Below are 19,038 nucleotides of genomic sequence, written 5' to 3'. Positions count from 1 at the left end.
GGGGGGGGTCCCCCAGGGATCAGTGTTGGAGCCACTCCTGTTCCTTATTTGGATAAATGATACACCCTCTAGTATTATGGGTAACTCTAAAATATTTCTGTTTGCTGATAACACTAGCTTGGTAGTAAAGGAAGTTGTGTGAAAAAACCTGACACTTTAATTTTACGAAATGGGCATATCATTAGTGAAACTGAGCAGTTTGAATTTCTAGGTGTTCACATAGATAGTAAGCTGTCGTGGAAAGCCCACATTCAGGATCTTGTTCAGACTTAATGCTGCCATTTTTACTATTTGAACGGTATCTGAAGTAAGTTATAGTTTGACACCAAAAGTTCTACTTCGCTTATTTTCATTCGTATATGTCGTATGGTATTATATTTTGGGGTAACTCTTCCCATTCTAAAAGGATATTTTTGGCTCAGAAACGGGCAGTTCGAGCAATAAATGGTGTGATTTCGTGAACCTCTTGTTGACCCCTGTTCACAAGTCTGGGTATTTTGACATTGGCCTCTCAATGTATATATATATTCCTTACTATTATTTCTTGTTAACAATATCAGCTTATTCCAGAGAATATGCAGCTTGCACTCAGTTAATACTCAGCAGAAATCCAACCTGCATTTGGATTGGACTTCCTTAAGTCTTGTGCAGAAAGGTGTGCAGTATACTACTGCATCCATTTTCAGTTAGCTACCACAAGAATTCAAAAAATCGTAGCAGTAACCCATGCTCTTTCAAATTGAAACTGAAGAGTTTCCTCATGGGTCACTCCTTCTATTCTGTCGAGGATTTCCTTGAAAAATTAAGCTGATTCCAATTGTATTGTTGATTGCACTTGTGGCTTGACTTTTTTCGGGTTCATAAACATTTTATTTTTATCTGTTATTACTTTTACATTGTAATTTCATGTACTGCCATGTTCCATGATCTTGGAGATTTGCTCGTCAGTTTGACGCTATGGAACTTGACGTGTAAATAAATAAATAATAAACAAATAAGTGAAGGACTGTCATTCTGTCATCGAGAGAAATCGGTATTATGTGATTCATTGATGACACAGCAGTAGTGATTGCAGAAATTGAACAGAAATATAAGGCAGAACAGTATGCTAGTTGCCCAAATGTTATATTTGGCCAAGAGTCTCTTGAAGAGATGATGAATTTTGCTACCTTGGAAGTCAAATACAGAAGGTGGAAGATACAATGAGAAGTAGCTGGTACTACACAACACAAAAGAACTTCAAAAAAAAGCTCATAATGTCTAAAAAATAAGTAAATATTGAGAACAGGAAAAGATTCTGGAAAGTTAAATTTGAAGCACAGCTCTGTGTGGTTGTGCGAAATGTGGACCGTGGGGAAGGTAGAAATAAAACAATTAGGAGCCTTTGAAATGTGTGGAAGATTGTATGAGTTGATTGAATAATGAATTAATAAGTTCTGTAAAGAGAAAAGCAGAGAAAAAAATGCCGAATAGGGACCATGAGAGAGACAGAATGGTTGGGCACACATTATGACAAAGTCTTGGCTGAAAACTGTAGTTGATAGGATCTTGAAAGGAACGAATTGCAGGGGTAGACATAGGTAGGAGTTGGTTGATGATTCCATTAAAAAAGGCTCTAGCAAAAAGACAGACTGAGTGCATAAAACTAACTCTCTCTCTCTCTCTCTCTCTCTCTCTCTCTCTCTCTCTCCTTTTGTGTGTGTGTGTGTGTGTGTGTGTGTGTGTGTGTGTGTGAGAGAGAGAGAGAGAGTGAGAGAGAGAGAGAGAGAGAGAGAGGGGGGGGGGGGGGCGTTTGCAGGAGGGGAGAGAGAGCATTTGAGTGAGGCTGAACTATATTGTTTATGTGCCTGTCTACCATTCAACGTCTCAACATATGGCGGGTTAACGTTTTACCTTCTGTTATGAAGTGGGCTGTGAATGAGTAAATCATGTTGATTTGATTTGGACATTCTCCTTTATCACTGGTTCAGTTTAATCACAGAATGTGTGAACTATTAAGATTTTTTGATGAAATAGAACACTTCACTTCAAGTTCTTACTTTTTTCACTCTCTTAACAGACAAGCTGAAGTCTTGTGAATGGAGCAAGCATTGTTCAAATCCCTATCTGACTATACAAATTTAAGTTCTCTAAATGTCTCCCTTGAATTTGTCATTACCGATTTCTGTGTGTTTGACAGTCTTGGTGTCAAAAGGACAATAAACACTAACCATCCTTTCTCTCCTTTTTTCTTTGCTAGACATATAATACAGTCAACATCTAATCTTTGATGAGACATGGATAATTACACTTCCATCGTATATGTTATGGACCTATTTGACTGATTCTTTGCACCCCTTCTCAGTATTTTAATTGTGTCTGCTATGTATTAGATTATATTGATATATTTAACGGATTTTCCAGTTTTACACATAAAGTCAGTTGAACATTGACCATAGTGCTAAAATGTAAAAATGTGTTTTCATTGTTGCTACAATTATGGTGGCATTTAACATTTACTTACGTTCTCAGAACATGTGTGCTATGTGTTACTTGATGTGGTTTTGTTTCTTTTTTATTGTAGAACTATATTAGGTTTTATTCGGAAAAGACAAGCAGAAGAAATGCTTGCTGGACGTCCCAGTGGCACCTTCCTTTTACGCTTCTCAGACTCGGAACTTGGGGGTGTAACAATTGCTTGGGTTGCAGGTAATAATCTATTTTCATAAACAGTTTCCATTTTGGCATTAACTCAAAGGTTAAAAACATGTGTACAAAGTCAGATTAAAAAAGAAATTCACGAGAAACCTGAAAGCTGAGATAATGGCTTTTGTTTATTTTTAGTTAATGTTTGTTCTCATTTCTTTATTGTGACAGTTATTTTGATTTCATTGTATGTATTATTTGCAAAGTGATTTCGGAAATAACTTGGCTATATGTAATGACATAGTAGATAATGTTAGTTGCAGTCTTAAGACTTTTTTTCAGATGGTGCAGTTATCTAGGAGGGAATTGTTGCTGATGTAAGTTTTAGTAATATCTTGTTAAATCTTGAAAAATGTTAGTCTCTCTCTCTCTCTCTCTCTCTCTCTCTCTCTCCATTTACATAGTTATTTTGCAATTCAACTTAATTGCCTGGCAGAGGATTCATAGAACCATTTTCATACCACTTCTCTACTATTCCACTCTCGAATGGAGTGTGGGAAAAAGGAACACCTAAATCTTTCCGTTCAAGCTCTGATTTCTCTTATTTTATTATGATGATCATTTCTCCCTACGTAGATGGGTGTCAACAAAATATTTTCGCATTCGGAAGGGAAAATTGGTGATTGAAATTTTGTAAATGGATCTCACCACAAAGAAAACCACCTTTGTGTTCTCTCTCTTTATCTATCTATCTATCTAATCCAGGCTGGAGTAACAATAATATGAAAAGGCTAGATTGCCACTCGCCACATATGGGAGACATAAAGTGGCAGTCAGGTACACACAGGTACAATGAAAAAAGACTGCTAGATATTGGACTAAGTCCTTCATCAGATGTAAAAAAAAACACACACACACAAAAAGAGGCCCCAGGGACATGGCCACTATCGTTGCCAGACACTGAGGCTTGACTGCGTCTGAGAAGAACAGTTGTCTTTGCTTGAGTGGGTAGTGGAGGTGCAGAAGAGATGTGGAATGGGGAAGAGAAGGGAATGCAGTGTCGTGGTGGGGGAAGATGCTAGTTTTGCCTGTGGGAACATGCAGAGGCATTATGGAGAACAGATGCATGCTGCTAGGGGAGAGAAGTAGATAAGGGGAAAGGACTACGCAGGTGCATTGGTGGGATAGAAGGCAAGTATAGAGTTGCGTGGGAGGAGGCAAGGGGGGAGGGGGAAGGGCGAAACACATCCCACCTGCCATCCCACCAGCTCTCAAGGATAGGAAAATATATATGTAGGCAGGTGTTTTTCTTTCAAGAAAATTATTTAGAAGTCGGCATTGAGCAAGTTTTAACATTCATCTTCCAAAATATTAAAAATACTCCATACCCCCATCCTCCCCCCTGCCCCCCTTACAAATTGGGAAGAGGGGAAGGGGATAGGTTGGTGAACGACAGGGATCAGCTAACATCATGAGGTTAGGGGAGGTTAAAGGGAACACAAAATATATTTCCAGAATGAATTTTTCACTCTTCATAAGAGGGTGTGTGTTGATATAAAACATTCCTTTCAGATTAAAAATGTGTGATGGACTGAGAATTGGACTGGGGACCTGTGCCTTTAGTGTGAAAGTGCTGTACCAACTGAGCTACCCAACCACAACTCACAACCCATCCTCACAGTCTTACTTTCACCAGTACCTCATCTCCTACTGTCCAATAAGGATATGTTGCATGGAGAGTTCCTACCTGCATGGTTCTGAAAAGCTGGTGTTGGTGGGAGGAATCCAAACGGCACAGGCTCTGAAGCAATTGTTGATATCAAACACTTGGTGTTGGACGGTGCACTCAGTGACTGGGTCTCCAATTTGGTAGGGCCATTCAAATGGAGATACAGCAGGCACAACATGTGGCACAGAGGTTGGAATTAAGTTGGTAGATCGTAACGGTGGTTTTACAGGCCTTTGATGGAAGTGGGATTTGGCTTTGACAGAACTGGAATAAGTGACAGTGGGAGGATGTGTGGGACAAGTCTTGCATTTAGGTTTACTGTGGAGATATGAGCCATGTGGGAAGATGTTTGGTGCAACAGTGAAATGGGGACTGAGATTCTGTGGATGGTAGGGTACCACTGTGGGAGGGATGGGGAGGATACTTCTCATTTCAGGCCACGAGGAGAGGTAATTGAAACCCTGGCAGAGAACATGATTCAGTTGCTCTAGTCCTGGGCAGTATTGAGTCACAAGGGAGGTGCTCTTTAGTGGCTGTAGGGACTAGTACATGACAGGGGAGAGAAGGCACAAGAGATCTGTTACAGACCAATTTTGGCTTGTGAAGGCCTCAGTGAGACCCTTGGCATATTTGCTGGCCGCTGTGGCCGAGTGGTTCTAGGCACTTCAGTCCGGAACCGCGCTGCTGCTACAGTTGCAGGTTCGAATCCTGCCTCTGGAATGGAAGTGTGTGATGTCCTTAGGTTAGTTAGGTGTAAGTAGTTCTAAGTCTAGGGGACTGATGACCTCAGATGTTAAGACCCATAGTGCTTAGAGCCATTTGAACCTTGACATATCTGGTGAGGTACTATTCATCATTACACATGCGATGACCACAGATGACTAGGCTGTGTGGGAGGGAATTCTTGGTGTGGAATGGATGACATCACTCCAAGGGAAGTATTGTTGGTAGTAAGTAGGTTTGATGTGGCTAGAGGTACTGATGTCAGGGTTGCCACACGTTCTGGAAATCAAGGAATTTCAAACACGTCAGGGAAATCAGAGAAATTCCAAAAAAACTCTGAAAAAATCTTATTTTTGTTTCAGGAGATGAATTAGTTTGTTTACTGAGATGTCATGCATCGTCACTGGCTGGGTACAGCTTAGTATGTGTGCCGCTTCCCTACTCCCTCATTCCTAGTGCTTCTTCCCTTCCTACCACTCCCCTCAGCTTGAGTCAGTGCTGCAACCACTTCTTGCCATTAGCGTAGGAGCTGCTGATGACAGTCAGGGAGCCACGAGTGTTTTGTTTGGATCTGATTCTCAGAGATTGTTGAAGCAGCAGCTAGAAACAGCGGTCATGTGTGCATGAGTTGTGTCTGAGTGATTGCATGAATGTGTGTGTGCTCTCTGTTTCTGACAAAGGCTATGGCTGAAAATTTAGTTCTGGAAGTGTGATCGTCTTTTCTACATGCCTGTGTGTGGCTCAGCGGTCATTATTATGCCGAGTTGCTGCCTTTCCTCTTTACTATTGATTCTCAGAGTATTTGTGTGAGTTATTTGTTTCATGGGTTGATAACTGCAGTCTCATTTCATCAACATGGTGTATGTGACACTTGAATATCTGACCACACAAGTGGATTTCCACAATGGGCCAAAACAGCAGGTCATTTGTGAAGAAGGTATCTCTAACAGATCGGGCCTGCCAGTCTGAAGCCCTTTGTTTCCCACTAATGTACAAGCCCTGCCCATTGGATCTAGTCTCACCAATCTGTCCACAGGCCAGGTCTGTCTGTCTGTATGGTGTAATGCAGTGGATGTTCATGGTTTATCCATGGACCCAGGACAGTGGTGCTCCTCGGCAGGCCAGAGGCAATGGGCGATGGATTTAAAGAATCGTGACTGTGTCACCACAAGTACATTGTACAGTGTGGCATTTTATATACATTTTATTTATTGTACATTTTGGCTCTTCAGAAATAGTTTTATGTATTAGAAAGTATGGACGATAAGAAGAAGAAAATTGCAGCATTCGCTGGTGGTTTATACGCTGTGTACTTCGCGAAAGAAAAATCACACTACACAGTGGGTAATAACTGACAATAAAGAACATAGTCGAACCAACATCTTATCAGTGGTCACTTATAGTGTTAATGTACACTTCTTTAAAGAGGCCTACTTTTTTCTGAGGTTATTTCTGAAAACAGAAATCTGTCTTGCGACTCCAAGGAAATGTGTATTTTTGTCACCAAATGTATTTCATTTTATTGAAATGAAATAACAGTGGCCTTAATGAAACACACATACCATTTGGCTTGTTTCTCCATCTAAAAACAGATCATTACAAAAGATATTTATGTTAGAACTAAGATTTTTGCACAGACAGGGGAGAAATTCGGAAGTCCGTACATATTTTTGAGATCTTAAAATTTTTTAGGGGAAAATGCTATGTCTGGGAATCAGGAAAATATCAGGTAATTTCGTTTGTGGAAACTCGTGGCAACCCTGGATGTAGTCGTGCTGGAGGTGGAGGTCGACGTTGAGGAAGATTGCTTATTGGGCTGAGGAGGACCTGTTGAAGTGAATGGGGGAGGAAGTGTTGAGGTTCTGGAGAAATGGGGATAATGTGTACTCACTCTAAGTCCATATCATTAAGATGTAATTCAGTGAATCTGAATGAAGAGAGATGTTTGGGATCCTGGGTGGTTAGGAATGATTTCTCTAGAAGGCCCATGAACATGTTGGCAAAGGATTTAGCTATGTGTGTGCCCATTTCTGTACCATTAATTTCTTTGTAGGTGATGCCTTCAAAGGAGAAGTAATAGTGAGGATATACACACAGTGCACCAATAAGTAATGAGACAACTAGCATTACTGAGAAATTTATTTTAGTTTCGAAGTTACGTGGATTCAAGATAATAGGCATTTGACTGTTTTCTGAAAATTTTCTTAAATGTTTAATTATGTCATTTTATACTCATAACATGCTTTTTTTCCCTTATGCTCCTACTGCCATAAAGCTTATTCACAGTGATAGCTTGTTTTGGAATTTACGTTTCGGAAAGTGGGTTGCAAATGATTTGTAGTACCACAGCGTATCGCAGTATGGGTTGCAAATGGTGTGTAGTACCACATTGTACAAAAAGAAAATCTATAAAAACTAATGAATAATTATTTTTTTGTGTTCCAAAGAATGAGAAGATGCATTAAATGTGGTTGCAGCTCACTCAACAAGATCCAAATGAGGTAGTGGTCACTACTTGTATTTATTTCTGTGAGGATGTTTACCATTAGTAAACTCTTCATCTGACCATACTGTCCCTTGCATCATAAATGTAGTGTGCTGGACCCATCATGCTGAGTTCACAAGGTCAATCCTCATTTGGAGTTAAAAAAAAAAATTTTTTTTGTTCTCTTCACTTCATGTTGACATCCTCTTAAGTTTACTTAAGTTATGTAAGAGGTTTAAATGATATATCCTATTACATTTTAATATCTCATTTCATTTGTTAGCTTCATTTTACACCTGATCAATCAGAGATGGTGATAAGAAACTATTTTTCCTGCCTGGTTCTGAAGAATCTGAGAAATCTTTAAAAATTTCCAACCACATTATTCTTCCCAAACAATTCACTGAAAACAATAATTTGCCACTTCCAGCTGTCTCTGCTGAGCCTGTTGTAAAGCTGTATGATCTTGAGAAAGAGAAAAATTGGACATTGCTTGGAACCTACGAGGAGAGATAATAATACCATGGCATTACAGTACTATGAAAGTTAGCCTCACTTAAGCACTGTTAAATTGTAGTGTTTCAGCAGCAGGTAAATATACAGTAGAACAATAGACGCTTTAACGTTCCACTGCACCAACTGCATATTTTATAGACATAATTTACCAGTGTCTTCAGTTAATGATCTGGAGGAACAAAAAACAGCAATTTGTAAAGTTGTTGAAGGCAGACATGATGGTGCTATGCAGTTCCCCACTAGTGTTATAACACTGTCTGAAAATTTTAAAATTGAGAAAAGAGGTACATGGAAAACAGAAGTAATTCTGGCATCAATCACAGCAGTTAACAAACCGAATTATAGTTTGAATGAAACAGTTTTCATTGTGTTTTATTGTGCAGGCATTCACAAGTTGCTCTGGAAAATCTTTACAGCATGGTCTGAGCAAATAATTCCCCTTATTTTCTGTGATCACTGACGAGGTTTTCCGGGGCAACATGGGAAAGCCTGCACAATAAAACACAGTGAAAACGTTTTCATTCAGAAGATAATTGTGACTTAATTGCTGTGGTTATTGTTGGAACTACTACTGTTTTCCAGGTACCACTTTTCTTAATTTTCAGATTTTCGGACAGTGTAATAATGCTAGTGGGGAACTGCAGTGCATCATTGTGTTTGTCATCAACAACTTTACAAATTGCAATTCTTTTGTTACTCCAGCTCATTAACTCAAAGCAGTGGAAAGTTATGTCCATAAAATATGCAGTTGACGCAGCAGAACCTTAACGTAGGTTCCAAGCAGTGCCCTATTTTTCTCTTTGTCAGAATCATACAGCTTTACAACAGGCTCAATGGAAACAGTTGGTAGTGAACAAATTATTATCTTCAGTGATTTGCTTGGGAAGAATAATGTGATTGGAAATTGTTAAAAGATTTCTCTAATCCTTCAGAATCGGGCATGAAATAAAATTTCTTAACTCGATATTTGTCATTCATCTCAAATTGGCAGGTGTAAAATGAAGCTAATAAATTAAGAGAGAGATTAAAATGTAGTATGATATATATAATTTACAGCTCTTACGTAACTGTATTACAAATAAAGTAATCTTAAAATTATGTCCATAAAATATGCAGTTGATAAGTCAGAACCTTAATGTAATTTTGCTCCAAAAGAGGATCAATCTTGTGAACCCCATAAAAAGAGCAGAGACTAGTAAAGATTAAGGCCACAGGGGTTAAAGGGAATGAAGGGTATGTTGCAGGGATGGTTCCCACCTGTGCAATTCCAAAAACCTAGTTTTGGTAGGAACAATCCAGATTGCACACGCTAAGAAGAAGTCAAGTGCCTGGTGTTGGGTATCACACTTGGCTATGGGGTATCCAGCTGTCTCTTGGCCATATTTTGGCAGTGGCCATTCATTTGGACAGACAGGTTGTTAGTGGTCAGGCAAGAGTAAAAGGTGGCTCAGTGGTTGCAATTAGGTTGGTAGATCAGAACAGTGCTTTCTCAGGTGGCCCTAACTTTGATGGTGTAGGAGATGCGTGTGTGATGGCACTGGAGTAGGTGCTGGTGGGAAGATGTATGGGAGAGGTCTTCCATCTAGGTCTGCTGCAAGAGGTTGGGATTGGTCGTGGAACAGGAATAGACTTAGATATTCTGTAGGTTGTGTTGGTGGTGGAATACCACTGTGCAAATGGTGGAGAGGATATTTTTCATTTTAGGCCAGAAGGAGAGGTAGTTGAAACCCTGGTGGAGTACCCGATTCTGTTGCTCCAGTCCTAGTTGGTACTGAGCCAGGAGTAGGGTGCTCTTTTGTGACCAGATAGTTGGCATGTGAGGGATGGTATGTGACTGTGGAAATGAGGCACAATAGATCTGTTACTGGATAAGGTGGTGAGGGTAATTTTAGTCTGTGGTGGCCTCATAAGACCCTTGCCATATGGAGGGGGCTGCTCATCACTACAGATGCAATGACCATGGGAGACTAGGCTGTATGAAATGGGCTTCTTGGTGTGGAAGGGGTGGCAGCAGTCAAAGTGGAGCTATTGTTGGTGTAGGGAGGTAGGTAGGTTTGATGAGGATGGAGGTACTGATGTAGCCATCCTCGAGGTGGAGATCAATGTTGAGGAAGACAGCTTGTTGGGATGAGTAGAACCATGTGAAGCAAATGGGGGAGAAGGTGTTGAGGATCTGTGGGAATTCTTGGTCCAGATCATGAAGATGATGACAGTGAATACGAACCAAGTGAGGGTTTTGGGATTCTGGGTGGTTGGGAAGGATTCAGCTAGATGGCCCATGAATAGATTGGCACAGGATGGTGTTATGTATGTGTCCTTCACTGTACCACAGATTTCTTTGTAGGTGATGCCATCAATGGAGAAGTAAAGTGGATTTCTGTGTAGGTGATCCTTCAATGGATAAGTAATTTTGGTTGAGGGTATAGCTGCTCATGGTGCCAGGTAGGTTTGGAGTCAGTCAGTCAGACAGCATTGACAGTGAGGAACGGGGTGCCAGGTGGTAACAGGAACTGTGGAAAGCTTGTAGAAAAAATGGTTAGTGTCTTTCGTTTAGAGTATTAGAATACAGGTAATAGGCTGAAGGTGTTGGTCTGCAAAGGCATGCAGCGTAGTTGGGTTTATGTGTTTTAGGAAGCATGTAGAATGTAGGAGTGCGAAGAGTGGAAGGAGTGGGGAGGGAGGTACACTCAAGTGAAGAGTTCTGGTGGATCCAGGGAACTGTGGATGGACCCAAGATCCTGATGGAGCTCTAAAATAGGATCAGTGTGTCAGAACGTGTAGATGGACATACAGTATAACCCCACTTTTATGTTCCCAGAATTAACATTTTCCTGCCATTTACCACATTTTTTATTGCTTCTGTCAGATTTTCTGTGTTCACAGTGTTAATTCACTCTCAATTTTTCATTAACGTATTTATAATTTTCCTGTAATTTGTACTTCATGAAACAATGTTCATGGGGAAGAAAGTGTCATAATGGATATAAAATTATGCTGACTTAGCATTGGCCTTCAAGTAGTGTTTATAACCGTTACATGGTTAATTTTCTTGACACCAGGGTGCTCTGTTCTACACATATGAATCGGTAAGAGTCAGAAGAACTCGTGCTTTATGTCTCTTGCCACTACCAAGCTCCATTCAGTATGGTGGCGGATGGGAGTAACTAGGTTCATTTGAATGATGACAGGTTAGAATTTTCAAACTGTTTCTACTATGCCACAGTTTCATGATCGTCATGAGGTGTCAAAAGCATATTTATTGTGTTTCACTGTTAGACAACTTGAAGTGCTAATTGACACTTTTGTCCTTTTTCTGTTGCTCAAATGTTCCTGGTTTAAGTAATGAAACACTGCACCATTTATGTATTTTTTCATCCTTAGCAAAATGTCTTTTGAGAATTTATTCTCATTGTTAAGTGCAAATGTTTACGTAAGGACTTTTTGTGATGCTTCACTCACAATCTGTGTGTGTGTGTGTGTGTGTGTGTGTGTGTGTTTGAGAGAGAGAGAGAGAGAGAGAGAGAGAGAGAGAGAGAGAGAGAGACAGACAGACACAGAGACGGGAGAGGAGGGGGGGGGGGGGTTCTGCATAAAGGAGTCACCACAATACCTTAGAACCTGAAAACATGAATACAATGAAAGTGACACATGACTGCACATATGCAAACATCACACAAAGTCTTACAGAAATATTTCCACTTGACAGTGAGAATAAATTCTGAAAATTGTTGTACTAAGCATGAAAAAATTGTAAGTGGTGCAGTGTTTCATTCCTAAATAATGAATGAATGAATGACACAACTGCAGGCTTTCCAAAACCATTGATAATGATGAATGAAATTAAATCAAATATTTATACTTGCCAGACAGTTCCAGTGACACCAACAGCTAAAGATAGTACAAAGTTAAGATAACCTTCTTGGATAATAAACAAATCCGTGATGATGAGTATTTTGATGCCTATTATGTACGCATATCATACATAAACCACAAAAATGCAAGGGGGGATGATATATGTAACTTTTACCACGTAACAAATTATTTTCCCCATTTTACACTTTACTGCATTTTACGTCAGAATTCTCTTGAAAAGTGAAAAAGGGGGGGGGAGGGGTTCACTGAATATGGCATCTGGCGGAGTCTCTCTACCAGGTAATCCTTGTGGTTCATGACCAAAGTAATGTAATCTTCTCAGCAAGCAGGATTATAAGGTCAGGATTAGTTTTGAGGTGGTGATTTGTTATTATTTCTGCAGATGTGAGATTGGTTTTCATGTTGAGGGATTTAGGTGATGCTAGTGAGGCAAGATTTGAGGATAGGAAGTGCTGTTTGGTTAACAGAGCATAATTTATGGATAGAAAGTGCAGATTGTGGTTAGATGGAGTATATTGAGTAAAGCAGGGTTCAGTATTTGTTTTGGATTGAGTCCAATTTGTAGGGTTAGTGGATGAATAATTTTTCCATTGTAAGTACCAGGAAAAGGAGAGAAGATCTTCAACAAACCCAGCATGGTCGAATTTGGAAGTCGGGCAAAAGGTAAAATCCATGAAAAGGCGTGATACGTCTGTGGGACTGAGGCTTTTTGAGGATGGCAGGAGGGAATTTCTGAGGATGTGGCAAATTTAGTATGTCTGCAGGGTGGGTTTGGCAGTTGCAGGGTGCAGGAGAAGTGTGATGGAGGCCCTTGTAGTAATGGGGGAGAGTAGTAATTAAAGGTGGGAGTGTGATGAGAATAGATTGACAGTTTTTTTGGGCAGAACAAACTGGGATATTAGGAATCTTGCATCCGGAAGCTGGTGATTCCCCTCCCTTCCTACCCTTCCCGATGCTTCTGGAGTGATCCATCATGAATTTCTCACTGAGGACACAACAGTGACCATATAGTACTGTTTAGGTTAAGGGTCATACAGCATCTCTCTGCTTTCATCTGCCTTGCCAGCATGCATCTGTTCCACAGCAAGAGTTGGGTTGTTCTGTATGACAACGCAATGACTCACTGCGCAAAACTCGTGAAGTAGTTTTCAGCATGAAAACAGATCAGTATGCCTGAACACCGACCCGACCCTATTCCCTTGATGTGACACTTGCATAATGTTTTCTATTTCTAAAAATTAAATGTGGCTTAAAAGGGGAATGTTGTAGCGACATTGAGGACACCCAACATGCTGTGACCAGCTAAAAGAAGGAGATACATAATCAAGGTTATCAGTGTTCTTTCAAGAACTTGTATCATCAATGTAAACATTGTGTGGAGGTGCAAGGGAAGTGTGCGTTCGTGCGTGCGTGCGCGCGCGCGCGCGCGCGCGCGCGCGCGCGTGTGTGTGTGTGTGTGTGTGTGTGTGTGTGTGTGTGTGTGTGTGCGCGCATGTCTAGTAGGTATGAGAGGATTACACACAATTAAAAACTGGTACTAGATGATGCAAGATGCCCACATCACATGACAACTGCCATCTCGTTCACAGTTCTGTAATGGAATGTACATTTGCATCCACAGTATTGGCTAAATGATGAAGCACTGTAACAAGTGTGGACTTGTGTATGTAGGGTGGGATGGGGCAACATTCCAATGTACAGAAGATACAAATTCATCATACTGTGACAGACATGGTCTGCAGCTTTACAGTGCTGTCAAAACTGAAATCTAACAGCTGGCTTTAACAGTCTCTTTAAAAGTCTTTCAAACTGCATTTAAACTGTGCTTTATCTGAAACCAAGTTTTTAATGGTTGCTAGCAATTTATTGAAAATGTGTGTTCCTGAATATTGGACCCCTTTTTGGTCCAAGGTAACTGGGTTTAGGTCTTAATGTAGATTGTTCTTATTCCTACTATGTATTGAGCTATTGGTTGGAAATAGAGATGTATTACTTGCAACAAATTTCATTAAGGAATAAATATACTGAGAAGCAGTGGTTGTATACAAAGTTTCTTGAACAGGTTTCTACATGATGTTCTTGGAATTTACACAACAAATGATTCTTATCACACACTTTTGCTACCTAAAAACTTTTGCTTGGTTTGATGAGTTGCATCAGAATATGATCCCATATGACATAATAGAATAAACATATGCAAAGTATCCAAGCTTTTTATATTTATATCTCCTACATCTGACATCATTCTCACTGAAAATACAGACTTGTTTAGGCACTTAAGCAATTCTGTGGTATGCCCTCCCCAACTGAATTTGTTATCGAGTTGTAATCCCAGAAATTTAACCCTGCCAACCTCTTTGATCTGCATGTCTTTATATGTTACACATATGCTGGAAGGAAATCTCTTACAGGTTCTGAACTGCATATAGTGGCTCTTCTCGAAGTTTAGTGAGAGTGAATTAGCTTTAAACCACTTATTAATGTCAGTGAAAATTTGATTAGCATCTATTTCTAAATCTGTACTTGGCATGCTACTTATTGCAATGTTTGTATCATCTGGAAACAAAACAAACTTAGCATATGGCAATGTAACAGAAGAGAGGTCACTAATTTACACAAGAAAAACCAGTGGACCTAAGATGGAACCTTGAGGAACACCACATGTAATTAATTTCCAGTTGGATGAAGACTGACTGCTTACTGCACAGGTATTTTGCAGTGACCCCCTTCGTTTCCTGTTAGATAGATAAGACTCGAATCATTTCGCAGCATTGCCAGTGACACCATAATTTTCAAATTACCTGAGAGAATGCTGTGGTTCACACAGTCAAGGGCATTTGACAGGTCACAGAAAATGCCAGTAGCTTCTAATTTGTTGTCTAAAGAATTAAGTACATTCTCACTGTAAGTGTAAATAGCTTTCTCTGTATCAAAACACTTAAGAAATCCAATATATTATTTGCAGTCGGATGCTTAAGGAGACACTTGAACACAACCTTTACAAATACTTTTGAGAGAGCCGACAAAAGTGAAATTGGTTAATAGTTGGATGGTATCTCTATATCCCCCTTCTTGTAAAGAGGCTTAACTTCAGCATATTTTAGCCAGTCTGGAAATGTTCCGCTGATAAGAGATTTATTACACAAATAATTAAGATAGAACTCAATTCGCATGAGCACTCTTTGATTAACTTCATTGGTATGTTATCATACCCGCTGGAATACTTATATGTTAAGGATTTTATGATGGATGCCTCTACTTTGGGAGAAGCGAGTGTAATTTCCATTTTACTGAAGTTATTTTTAAATGCTGGTCTCAGATACTCCATTGCACTGTTCACTGCACCTGATAACCCCAAGCTGTCAGTAACAGAAATGAAGTACTTGTTTAAAAGGTTTGCAACACTATATGACTTGTTACCAAAGTCTCATTTATTTTTAGAGCTATCTGTTCGTCTTCCTTTTTGGCCCCACCTGTCCCATACAGTTTTTATTTTGTTGCCCGATGTAATTATCTTTTTCTCATAATAAAGCTGCTTTGATTTCTGAATAATTTGATTCAAAATTTTGCTGTATTATTTGTAATGCATTACAATTCTAACATCAGAGCTGTTCGTAGATAGTAGATACAGTCTCCTTTTTGTCCCCCATGGTATCTTTATTCCTTGTATAATCCACAGTTTATTTTTTGACTTTTGTGTGATTTTAGTTACCTTTAGGGGAAAACGATTTTTGAAAGTGGAGGTAACTTTATTAATGAATGCTTTGTATTATCCATTTGAGTCAGAAGTATTGTAAAAATCTGTCCAGTTCATGTCTTTGAGCAGTTTCCTGAATTTCTCAATTTTTGACTCATTTATTACCCTCCTGTAGTAAAATTTAAAATTTTCTTTATCCTGACAAGTTTCAACATTTAACACAAGATGCTGCACGTCAATATCAGATAGCCCATTTTCTATTGGATATGTGATAAAACTTCTTTCCCTAGATTTGTCTACAAAGATATTATGAATAACAGTCTTGGAGCACTTGCATTGAACATGAGATGGGATAGCAGAGCTTCCAGATTTTTTATGAAGAGGTTGAAATTTCCTGAAGGTGATCTGTATATACCTACTATTATAAAGGACTTATTATGAAATACTACTTTTGTTGCACAAGCTTCTAAGTGCTGCTCTGAGCAAAATTTATTAATATCAATATTCTTGAAGTCAAAACAGTTTCTGGTAAATATGGCAACACCTCCTTTCTCCTTATTTTCTCTACAGAAGTAAAAAGCTAACTTGAATCCTGTAACATTTAACATATCTGTACTAGTGGTCACATGGTGTTCAGATAGGCAGATTATATCAACTGGTTTGCTCAACTCTAATTCTTCAACCCAAATAAGCAACTCAATAAGCTTACTGCTCAGTCCTCAGACATTCTGTTGCAATAATGATAACTGATTTTGTGCACTGGCTGAATTACAACTGGATGAATCTAATTTTCCTGCCAATTTTGTAGCATCTCTAGTTTTATCAGTGTGAATGTCATTTTCAGCCTGTCTCTGAACATCTTTTGTTTCTGCCCTACCTCTACCTAACCTAAAAAACCTGCTGATCTGTCAAGTCACGTGTAACCACTGGTATTTTACCACTTGTGACAATCCCCCCCCCCCCCCCAAGTTATTTGCTGTTAGCCCGAACAGTTTTCCCTTTCCTGTTGAGGTGGAGGTCATGCCTAGTATAGTCCCACCTGCTGATAGAGTCAACAGGAACCACACTGATATGAGACTCCATATCTGATCGAAGCAGCCATTCCACCTCTAAATTAACTCTCCTAACAGAAGAGTTTAAACGAGGCCAGTCATGGTCATACACCAGTATGTCTCCTTGCTGAAGCTATCTTTACCAGGTCACTCTCAATTGAACGATTAGGATTCCTATCTATGCTGTTGCCTGCCCCACCCACTATTACCACGGTGTCTTCCTTTGTGAAGTCTTTGCAAAGTCTATCACATGACACAGACTTATACTAGGTTTAAAAAAACTTGTGACCTGGTAACCTGACCCTACTTCATCCTGCACCAGCTGGCTAATACTTCTCCCATGTGAACTACCTAACAACAAAACTTTCTTCTTCACAGCTTTTTCTGACTTCTTACATTTCAAACACCTTTTGAAAGTTTTTTGTGTCCTGTCTACTCCTACATCAATTTGTGGCTCATTAGTTTCCAACTGTGACAACAGATCAAACCTGTTTTCCACATTCACAACCACACTGTCTGAGAATGTTCTATTCCTATTTCTTCTATAACCTGTTGTCACTTCCCACCTCTCCTTTCCCTTCTCCCCCCTTAACCTTTCCAGATCTTGTTTTGTTTTATCTAGTGGTATTCAAAGGGCAGTAATATTCTCCTCCTGTTCCACTATCTTCCTATCTCTACAGCAAATCCTACACAACCAATGAGCCTTGTTTATTTCCCTAATTCCCATGCCACTACAGTCACCCACATGAAAGAAACCGCAACAACTCTCACACAACACCCCAGAACTAACAATCCTACAGCAAGTTATACACTTCTCACTCATGGCAAACAAATTTTAGCTTTAGTCTAAGTTAAAACAAGAACAACTTTGTAGACTACTCAATTAATACATTAAATTTCTATGAAAGTTTAGGCCTAAAGTTTGGATACTAATTCAAAACTTCTGGAGAAACAAAAAGATATAACCTGTATTTTTTCACTTATTTCGGAACATCTCAGTTCGGCTGCTTACTAGAGAATCAAATGGATAGTGTATAAGAATACTCTAATAACACAAACTTTACTTTATTGAAATAATCACGTAACTTGCATTATATCAAAACATAAACAAATCCTAGTCCAAAATTCGCGCCTATGAAAGGTTTTCTATTTTCAGAAAATACGCCAAAAAATGTGAAGCCTTCAATTGACAGCTTACAGTAGGTATTAATTTACTTAATTATGATGTAATACTGCCTTAATTAATTGTTATTTCTCAATTAAACACTTATCTTTACAAGAGCTGTGAATGTGCACAACTCGTCAACCAAAGATGCTAGTAAAAATCATTACTTGATATGTATCTAAAACAACTTCTTCGTACTTGAATTTAGATATGCAGGTAATTCGTCGAAAGAGTGGCCAATTATGTATGTTTGAAATTTTTTTGTTGAATTGGTTGAGATTCCCAATTTCTTGCGTTGGACATATGTTCAATGAGAAAATTAAGTGGATGCAGGTTTCTGCTTCTATTTGTCCTACAGCGAGGACTGCTGCATTCGTGTAAACACTACTGCCCTGACTATGTTGTTAAGTGGCATAGTGGCGAACACCAAGATGGATGGGTTGAGGCTCCAGTTACTACAAAATGTAACATCAACTGCTGCATATTGAGGGCAATTTCGACAGCTTTCAACCATTCATTCATTCATGTTCCAAAGAGCCCAACAAGGAAAGAATCTGCAAGGATGTGGAACTAGCCATGCTATAAATTAATCAAGAAGCAATCAAATCACAGAAATTTAATTTTACACTGTATTAAGAGTAAAGAGTCACTGTCCTGCTCAATGTATTTATGCTTGTGCCAGTAAAATTCACGAAGTAGATTAGAAAGAGAGTTGCTTACTTGAAAAAATCTGTTGTCTTCTCAGTTGTACTAAGTAGCTGCTGTTTGTTTCATGTTGATAAGTTTATATTTAATTGATTACATTGGAATTTTGTAAAGAAAATAGTTAAACCTGCATCCGTAAACACAGAGTCCTGTTTCTAGTTTATAACTACACTATGTGATCAAAAGTATCTGGACACCTAGCTGAAAATGACTTAAAAGTTCATGGCACCCTCCATCAGTAATGCTTGAATTCAATATGGTGTTGGCCCACCCTTAGCCTCGATGACAGCTTCTACTCTCGCAGGCACGCGTTCAGTCAGGTGCTGGAAGGTTTCTTGGGGAATGGCAGCCCATTCTTCATGGAGTGCTGCGCTGAGGAGAGGTATTGATGTCGTTCAGTGAGGCCTGGCAAGAAGTTGGCATTCCAAAACATCCCAAAGGTGTTTGTATGATTCAGGTCAGGACTCT

At 39.3% G+C, this 19,038-nt stretch overlaps 1 protein-coding gene across 5 annotated transcripts in view; it reads left to right on the top strand.

Annotated features, from left to right (window-relative positions):
• LOC126188977 (signal transducer and activator of transcription 5B) overlaps positions 1 to 19,038 on the top strand; it is a 135,015-nt gene that overhangs the window by 75,529 nt on the left and 40,448 nt on the right. For all 5 annotated transcript variants that reach the window (XM_049930764.1, XM_049930762.1, XM_049930761.1 and 2 more), the window contains one exon: positions 2,564 to 2,688. In XM_049930764.1, coding sequence (XP_049786721.1) covers positions 2,564 to 2,688 — 125 coding nt within the window. The remainder of the gene's footprint in view (positions 1 to 2,563; positions 2,689 to 19,038) is intronic.

Source organism: Schistocerca cancellata, chromosome 5 (assembly GCF_023864275.1).
Source record: "Schistocerca cancellata isolate TAMUIC-IGC-003103 chromosome 5, iqSchCanc2.1, whole genome shotgun sequence".
Taxonomy (NCBI): Eukaryota; Metazoa; Arthropoda; class Insecta; order Orthoptera; family Acrididae; genus Schistocerca; species Schistocerca cancellata.
This window is presented reverse-complemented; position numbering and strand designations above follow the sequence as displayed.